Raw genomic sequence first — 8,596 nt, 5'->3', positions numbered from 1 at the left:
TCACTAGGCCAGCCACACGACGTAAACTTCAAGTGTTCAAATATCAGCTCTAAAGGAAAACGTGAATAGTATTTGTAAAACTCACAGTTCAACAGGCTCTATATAAAACGTTGATTTGAAAATATCATTGACAAGAGTCTTCTAACATTGAGACCTGTAGACCCTTCAAGATGTTATCGGCATGGGGAGAATGTAGGTGATTTCCATGATAAAGCCCGGTCGCATCTTTCCCAAGTGATTGCTGAATCAGGTCACGACCACCTGGGTGATCGTCCATGAAATCTGCTACGTTATATACCACCCCGTTGATGCAAATGAGGTTGTCTAAATTATCAGATCGCTGCTTATACTCTTCCCAACTCATTCGAGGGAGCTTGAACAAGGCCTGGTTGACCTCATGATTGCCTCCCTGACGCTGAGTCCTTTCCTTCTGCTGGTTGAGGCGGGCTTGTTCGATCTCAAGTCGGCTGGCAGTTTTTAAATCACTCGCCCACCCGAGTCTCTCCCAGAGCCAGATAATCCATCGCGAAAAGTCCGGTTCCATCCAATTCACTCCATTCCGATAATCAGTCGGAAACGCATGATGGAAGTTGTGGTTTGCTTCTCCGAGGGTTAAAATGGCGAGAAGAGGGATATTCCGTGCAGTTGTGCAAGCAGAGTACGGCTGAGTCCCAGCCCACGAAGCATGAGCCACTGAGTTGATCAGAAAAGTGATATGTTGGGTTATGATGATCCGTGTCACCCCTGCGTAGAGCATCCCACCCTTCCAGTCATTCCAGCCACAATGAGCTACGGCACCAGGTAGAAGAATACCGATCGTGATAAGAATAGGCCAGTATAATCGATCTTGCCAGATGACGACTGGATCCTGTTTCAGGTCTGACAAGTCCACTGGGCCCCACGCAATCTCGTTCAGTCCAAGTAGCCAGCCAATATGAGAGAAGAGTAGGCCTCTTTTGGCATTGTATGGATCTTGATCCGTATCCGTATATTTATGGTGGGCACGGTGATGTTTCACCCACCATAGAATGGGCCATTGATTCTGGGCAGCTCCAATGACAGCAAGTACAATTCTTATCCCTATGCATGCCGTAAATGATCGATGAGCCCAAAGTCGATGGTATCCTACGGTCGGGTTAGCGACAGATATTTCGATTCTCAATGGTCTTTAGGTGGAATGACCCCACTCACCAATCGTAATGCTAAAGCCCCCTATAATCCCCCAAACGATAGCCATAAGGATCGTGTTTTGCTTGGGAACCACGTACGGGGCAGTGAGAAATATAACAACTATTGGTCCCACAAGGCTCGTATGAAGGAACCCGTGGAAATTTCGTCGGTACCACTCGAATTCAGTCTTCCAGGTGTGACGGGAGGCAGCACGGGGCACCAGTTGGGCGAGCTTGCCCCGTGGCTTTGACATCCTGACAATGCAGGTCTGTGGGATACTCAGCGCATAAATGTTGCATTTGGGTGAGGTCTTAAATATCATTTCCTGACTGGAGCCGCCTGTTGTTTATATTTGTTCCTTTTTTTTTGGCTTTTCCTGGCCACCCCTTGCATTGAGGCATGCAGTTGATGCATCAATTCAAATAAACATATCAGCAACCAAACACAACCTCGATGCAGGAACTCAAATAATAGGCCCTACTGTGATTAATGCTTGCTATTTTCATAAAATCTGTCATAAGTCTACTTTGAAACTCAATTTTTTTTTAATATTTATTCTTTTCTTCCCGAACGACTTCACTTTTACACGCAGAGCAGCGACAAAAGGCCGTAGCCTGCTCGGAAGAGGCTCGTGCCTATGACCGAATGACAACCGAAATTTGACTGGGACTAATGTTTTAACCGAAGGCGACAGATAACCTCGAATTTCGACCGTTTTCTCAACCGGTGAGGTATACTGACAGACCACCACATTGACCTCACAAAACTGCAGGCCTCTTCCGCCAACTGAACAGCCTGTTTAGCCGTGTGGATCCATAGAATTGAACTAAACTTGTCTTTTAACAACAAGCTACAGCTATTTTTCGCTTCCGCACTTACTGTTCCCCCTCATTATCTACACAGAAGCCCTATAACCGGCCTGAGCTAGGATGCATCTGGTGGAGAACCATTAAGTAGCGCCATGTCGGGCAAGCCCGCAGGCACCGTTGTAGCAGAAGACCACAATTAAAAAAAGGCCGCTTTGGAGCTTTTCCATTCTTGATAAACCAGTGGCCACCCCAAGTTCGACCGACTTCCTTCAATACTTTTCATGGTACACGATATCTGCACAAACTCACCTTCCACTGTCATCCCCATTCAGAGCTTTGCTTGTCATTAAATTGCCTAGAACCAAGATTCCTAAGACCGACAAGATTGCACCAGCATTGAGAGACGTCTTCGAAGGAAAGATACAAGGCATACCCCAGGCATTCCCACTGAAAGAACCGGCGAGTCAATGAGAGGCAAACAGAATTACCTGTTACGGTGGATGGATGGATGGATGATTTCATTTACCCCGACCCCTCACTGAAATTGAAACCCTGAATTGAAGTACAAATGCGATGATGATCTTTCTAATCTACTAGAAAAAAGCTAGGTATTTATAGTCACAGTAGTTCACCTCCCTACTGCCTAGCGGAGTGGCTGCCTAACAGGCAGCCATTTCTACAGACGGTAACAGACCTATATACGTCACGGGACCTGGGATCCAACTTCGACGAAGGGTCTGGGTACTGGTGACGTGCGCTGCGCACGAAGTCCTGGTTCCTGAATAAGGATCGCTCTTCCCCGTGCACTTCCCATTTTGGAACAATTCAAAATTCCACTCAATATTCTGACGCTTCTCGGTGTTTGCTGCAAAGCGCTCAGCTTTTGACTGAAGGGCGGTAGGAGGTTGATCTATGGCTGCTGTGGCGACAGTCTGGCCGAAAGGCGCGTGGCCGACTGCGTACATGCCGATGTCAAACTTCATGCTGCCGATTGTGGGTTTTGATCTTTTGGGACCCGAGAATATTTGAAAGGCTGTGGGGTAGGAAACGAGTCCTTTGCCGTGGATGGGTGCCGATTCTCAAATTTGGCCTGTATAATGGACCTGCCGATATAGGCGGCGTCTTTGCACACAGTGGGAAACTCGTCACAAGTGACTAGGTAGTCGTAGTCAACAGAGCTGGCAATGACGAAACGAGCCTCGTATGTTAAATGGTTTGAATGACTTAGAATGTCGTCTTTGGTAGTTTCGCCAATGTCTGTTTCTCGAGAAACTTGAACCGTGCCGTTGCTCATCTTTATATCGACTTGGGTAGGCTGGCGTAAGCTTTTTGTGAAATAGTCTGCTTGGATATGGATGAATGATGATATAGAACTGCAAGATGGAGACCATACATGAATCTTGACATGTTAGTCTGGATTTATACGAGCGGGATTGGCATGATAATATAGCACGCTTGGGGCCGAAACTAGGTACTTCAAGGATTAGCTAACTTAGCTAATTTTAAGTTAAGTTACCAAAAGTGTAATTACATAAGCTTGCTTGCCGAAGCTGCCAACCTGGCTTGCTGGGGCTGCCCATGGATGACTTAGACGTAAGGCTCCCAGCATGACTGATGCCCTGCCATGCCTCAGGGATCACACTGTCGGTTCAAAAGTGATACATAGGAGAGCTATCCTATGGGGCTAGACAAATCATTCTCGCTCGCAGTAATGTACGTATATTCCAGAAGAACACCTAAGATCAGTAGTTACCGGCCACCTTTTCTCTCTTTCAAGCCCCTATTGGCGAGGCTGGCGGCGCATGGCGTGGAAAGGAAACACATTTTGTGGGCCATCAACAAAGGGAGTTTGTATACTCCACTGATACCGAGCTTCATCCACCAGGCTTCATAAAGATGTCTGAACTGCCATATGATATCTGCCGAACCGAATAATATCCCGGAGCCTCTGATTTGAACGGCTAAAATCAGTTATAAGGATGGTTGACTGCAGAATTTGCCACAGCATAGGTAGGTTGTCTGTTGAGGAATTTGTGAGAAAAGAGATCCAGACCTTCTGGTACATCATGTACTTCGAGGGCATATTGGCGAAATTGACTACAGTAATGACACTGTATCTACTCGATTTGGTATGTAACGAAGTCAGCTATGCCGATACAAGTCCGATACGAATGCTGTCCCGGTCTTGTATCGGGGTAAATTCACGTGATAGGCCTGCCTCCTGCAGCGGGAACACGTTCTCAATTGCTCCTCGTGACTCAATATCCCTAGTGAAACAAACAAATGACTTGAACAAGGTTACTTAATTTGCAGAATACCAATTCCAACCCTGTGGGCCTGGAAAGCGAGTCCGAAGGAGCACTGAATCCATACCAGTGTGGGTCCGGTTTCGTGATATGGAGATACAGGCAACATCGCCCAGCCTCCCAGGTTTTTGAACATGTCAGCACCCACAACCAGGCGCAATCATGCCCTAGCCTCATGTGAACCTTGCCGAGAGAGAAAGACTCGATGTGATCATGGCAAACCAGTTTGCGCCTCCTGCCAGCGTCGTGGGCTCGACTCTCGATGCTATTACCATCCCGCACCTCTAACTAAAAATCGGAGTGCACAAAGACCGACTGTGCCTACACTACCCCGATCAAGCCTTGCTACCCCATCATGGAGCAGGAACAGCGCAAAAAGCTGCCAGGCCCATCATGGACGGACTGCGGCTGGACCGCCCAAATTTTACACATGGCCTTTCATGTCGACCGTCTCTGACACGCTGCCACAGACACCCACGCCGGGCTCGCATGACAGCAAAGCTTATGGGGCCCACCTTGCCACCATGAAGGAGATTTTGTCTCAATTGAGATACCTCCCAGTCATTGAAAAGTGTCTCCATCAATACTACTCTTTTCAGCACAACGCACTTGTACCGAAACCAGTCGTTCTGCATCTCCTCAAAACGCTTCGTACAGATCTGGTATCTTCGGGCCATATTCTTGGAGAAAATGGAGAGCGAGTCGAGTTGGGCAATATCTCGGAGATATCAGAAACTGTGCTGCTCTCTTCCTCTACAGAGGTCGTCATCACCCCATCCTTAGACCTGCATGGTTTCTTCGCCTTGTTCTGTGGCGCGAATCTTCGAGTCGAGACTATCGGTCTTTTCTATACTATGGCTGCCCGTGCTTCGGTTTTTTTTGTTGACCGCGACGAGGATAAGGATGGCGCATTTGTCCAAGACATGGTTTGGTATAGTACGTTGGCCTTACGACTAGCTCGTGACCTTGCACCTCAGTCAACCGACGTCATCATATGGTTAGCGAATGAAAATGCGCAGCTCAGATCATTCCTTGAAGGAGATGCGAGTGAGTTATGTCATGCAAATTTTGTTGATTGTGGGATACTGATTGATTTCAGGCCTCGGTGTGTGGCGTTTGGTGGGCGATCTCGTGACAGATTTATTGGCTCTGGGCTTGAACAGAGAAGCAACATATTCCCCTGAGAGAACCCCGTTTTTTCTTGCAGAATGCCGGAGGAGATGCTTTGTGACTGAATATTATCTCGAGAAAATGTTCGGCATGGTGTTCAATCTACCTCCCCGCATTACCTCTCGATATGTTGACGTCAAGCTCCCCCTTGATTTGTCAGATGATGAACTTTTCGCGCAAAGTCCCGAGGAACTAGAGGAAGCAAAAGGTCGGCTCACAGAAGATGGCTGGAACACGGATGGGAAACTTAGGGCAGCAACCTGGGCTCGCCTACGATATATTTTGAGTCAGTTTCGGGAGGGAATTGTGGAATATCATTTTCAAGCATCACAGGCAGCTGACCCTGTCCAGCTCAGGTATGAACCGTCAATTGGAGAGATGCCGAATGGCCACTGATAACCAATTAGAGAGTTGTCTTCTCGATGCCGTCAGACTTGGGATAACCTCCTCCCCCACCTGAGGTATAGTCAGGATTGTTGGAAATCCGACATGCCTCTAACCAATTGTTATATGCATGCGAAGGTCCATCTGGCCTACCTCCAAATCCATTTCCAGATATACCACCTCCTTGGAGAAGATAGCCCATCTACCCTTCCCGAGCTGCTTGATGTGTCTGCAAACATATTGGAGACAGTTGTGCAAATGGGAAATTCTCGCAGCAAAGGTGCCTTTACCTTCAATGATTTGCCTGAAATCGTACGTACTCCCCTACCTTACCGTCCCATTCCTTTTTTGCATAGCTGACAGGGTGAAGCTTCTGTCCTGCGGTTTGCCCTCTGCCGCAGTCCTTTCGACTGCACTGGAAAATATCACGCAAGATCCTTCAAAAATCCTTCCCCCCGGTATAAAGACGTCGGCTGTGATTCGGAATATTTCCGTACTTGCATCGCAACTTGAAAGTGTGGCCAGTTCCCGGGAAAGAAATCAAGCGTTCTGCTTGCAGGCTGCAAAAGCCATCACGGAGAAGTTGGACAAGATCTTGGGCAAGTTTGCGACATCAAAGTTTCAGGCAACTCCCGATGTCGCGACAAGCATTGATGTGAGCCTGATGTCAGTACTAACTCCTTACACTGACAGTTCACTCGCTTATGGAGCTGGGGAGATTGGTGCTATCAATCTGGACGATTACGAGAATTTTGATCTAATGTCTTGGGCAATCGATTTCGACCTGGGAAACACTGCCAGCAACTGGATTATGATGTAAAATCAAAATCATTGCGAGTCCAAGGGTACTCAGGCATTTATATCGTCCGAAATGAATAGATAACGAGAGGAGTACTTTTATTCGAGACAGTGGTATCTGTGAACCCAGAAATATGGGATATTCTATAAGGGCAAAGGTGACACATCAGGCTTTGGTTTTTAATTCTAGTTCTAACGATAATCCTGAGACATAGAGGCGTCGTAATTTCGCCAGCACCCAAAGTGTCGAAAAACGAGATATTCTGGCGAATGGCTGTTTCCAGATATGTCCGTCTCAAAGTCTTGGTGCTGCGTTCTCCTGTGTAAAAGAACCCCACTGTTGGATATAAATTGACACAAACATTACGATGGCAAATATACGAAAACCAAAGTAAACCTTGAAATGACGGACTTGAGTGTAGATGCCGAGGTGGTGCCATCTTTGAAGCCGTTAAATCACCCGACGAGTTGACGGTAGAGCACCTACAATGGATAATAGCATATTAACCAAGCGATCTGGTCAAGAAAAGAAATTGAGTTGACTTACAGTTAGAAGAGGGTTAAGGCCTCCGGCTATAGCAGCGGAGATACGGCTGATAGCGATGATGACAAAATCAAGTCGCGTCTCAAACTCGAAGACGGACTTAGCGGGCTTAGCACCTAGTAAACCATTTACTTAACGGTCTAAGATCTCGTCCCGATGTGATTCGTGGTCTATCATTGTGCTCTGAAGTGTTGATCTAACCACGGCTAGAGGCAATTCTGATGCATGCAGTTAAATGGCAGAATTCAGATAGACAGTGTATAGCAAAATAGAAAGGCACGAGGCTTACGTTGCAAGGACATAATCAGTATTTGTCAGACGACTCACAATCGAAGTGGTTGCCATCGAGCTTTGGGGTCGGACATAAGCTCGGGTAGCAGCGGTATCGGAGACTCCGAGCACTCAACTCTATCGGCCGAACGTGTGCAGCCTGCAATATCCTTGTAACTAGAGAATCACTAGAAGTTGTCTATAGCCTACTCTCTATTCTTAGAGTATCCACACTAGCTTTTAACATAATGCCGTAGACATCATATATGACTGTGGACGGCACCCGACCTCAGCAGGTGATATAGGCCCAAATCAGTTTGTCAATGTGGCTGTCATAAGTGCATTTCATACAAGCGCCGTCTTGCTGATTCTTATCTCTCTTATGTTTTATCTTCTATCTACATTCTTTCAGCGAGATGGCATCAAGGGTATACCTCGGGTTCAATGATGGCCTTTGGTCGGCAATTTGCTGCAGCTCCGGCGAGCACATTCCTTTTCCACGAAGCTTCGGAGTTGGTCCGAGACCTACAGCCCAAATATTCTTCTCAAGTAAGTGGATCTGACTGAGATATGGTATGCAATTGCTCAACTACGACAGATTGGGCCTGTGGCCCGAGGCTAGTCAACCACGCCGACATGCTATTAACAGCTAAGCATGTTTGCGCCGCCAGAAACAGCAGTAACGCCAATAGCAACCTGCGAGAATTTGCGGAGGCCATCTTCAAAATGACTTGGCCTGGTCTTTCTTGTCTTCCCTTCTTTTGCCTCTTTTCTTTACCTGGAAGCTCTCCGCATACCAAAGCCCACAATTGTTATATATTCAATACCAGCTAGGGCTGAGCAAGAGTGCACCACCACTGAGAATCAAGCGAGTGTACAGTGGTAACAGTCACCCTAAGGAAAGCTGAAAAGTGCGGAGACAGGACGGCGACGTCGCCGGAATTGGGGTCAGCAGCACCACTCCTTAAAGGCTAAACCCCCGAGAAATGTCTTATAGCCTTTGGTGCGGTCCAAAGCACGTGGGGTAAGCATACTAAGCCCTGAGACAGGCGTGCCTGCCGTAGGCGCGTTGCCGCAGGAATAGCTATATGGCCATTTGTTCCGTTTACTCCCGTCATTTCGTAGTGTAGGGTTTGGAGTACAAC

The 8,596-nt window shown here is 47.3% G+C and overlaps 4 protein-coding genes across 4 annotated transcripts; 1 reads left to right on the top strand and 3 right to left on the bottom strand.

Moving 5' to 3' along the window:
* Positions 1–124: 124 nt before the first annotated feature.
* Positions 125–1,423, bottom strand: PENARI_c024G04683 (acyl-CoA desaturase; the record flags this gene model as incomplete). Its single annotated transcript, XM_022635674.1, has 2 exons — positions 125–1,125; positions 1,192–1,423. The coding sequence occupies 2 exons, from the start codon at positions 1,421–1,423 to the stop codon at positions 125–127; spliced, it is 1,233 nt and encodes a 410-aa protein (XP_022484492.1).
* A 1,215-nt stretch (positions 1,424–2,638) lies between these two features.
* On the bottom strand, positions 2,639–3,273 carry PENARI_c024G11544 (uncharacterized protein; the record flags this gene model as incomplete). The annotated part of the gene is made up of 2 exons (XM_022635746.1): positions 2,639–2,963; positions 3,083–3,273. The coding sequence occupies 2 exons, from the start codon at positions 3,271–3,273 to the stop codon at positions 2,639–2,641; spliced, it is 516 nt and encodes a 171-aa protein (XP_022484445.1).
* Positions 3,274–4,498: 1,225 nt separating this feature from the next.
* On the top strand, positions 4,499–6,659 carry PENARI_c024G03675 (fungal specific transcription factor domain-containing protein; the record flags this gene model as incomplete). Its single annotated transcript, XM_022635666.1, has 5 exons — positions 4,499–4,531; positions 4,756–5,332; positions 5,385–5,811; positions 5,863–6,151; positions 6,210–6,659. The coding sequence occupies 5 exons, from the start codon at positions 4,499–4,501 to the stop codon at positions 6,657–6,659; spliced, it is 1,776 nt and encodes a 591-aa protein (XP_022484399.1).
* Positions 6,660–7,093: 434 nt separating this feature from the next.
* On the bottom strand, positions 7,094–7,483 carry PENARI_c024G06501 (uncharacterized protein; the record flags this gene model as incomplete). The annotated part of the gene is made up of 3 exons (XM_022635692.1): positions 7,094–7,120; positions 7,185–7,297; positions 7,471–7,483. The coding sequence occupies 3 exons, from the start codon at positions 7,481–7,483 to the stop codon at positions 7,094–7,096; spliced, it is 153 nt and encodes a 50-aa protein (XP_022484389.1).
* Between the last annotated feature and the right edge of the window lie 1,113 nt (positions 7,484–8,596).

This window comes from Penicillium arizonense (assembly GCF_001773325.1).
Source record: "Penicillium arizonense strain CBS 141311 chromosome Unknown PENARI_contig024, whole genome shotgun sequence".
NCBI classification, from domain to species: Eukaryota; Fungi; Ascomycota; class Eurotiomycetes; order Eurotiales; family Aspergillaceae; genus Penicillium; species Penicillium arizonense.
This window is presented reverse-complemented; position numbering and strand designations above follow the sequence as displayed.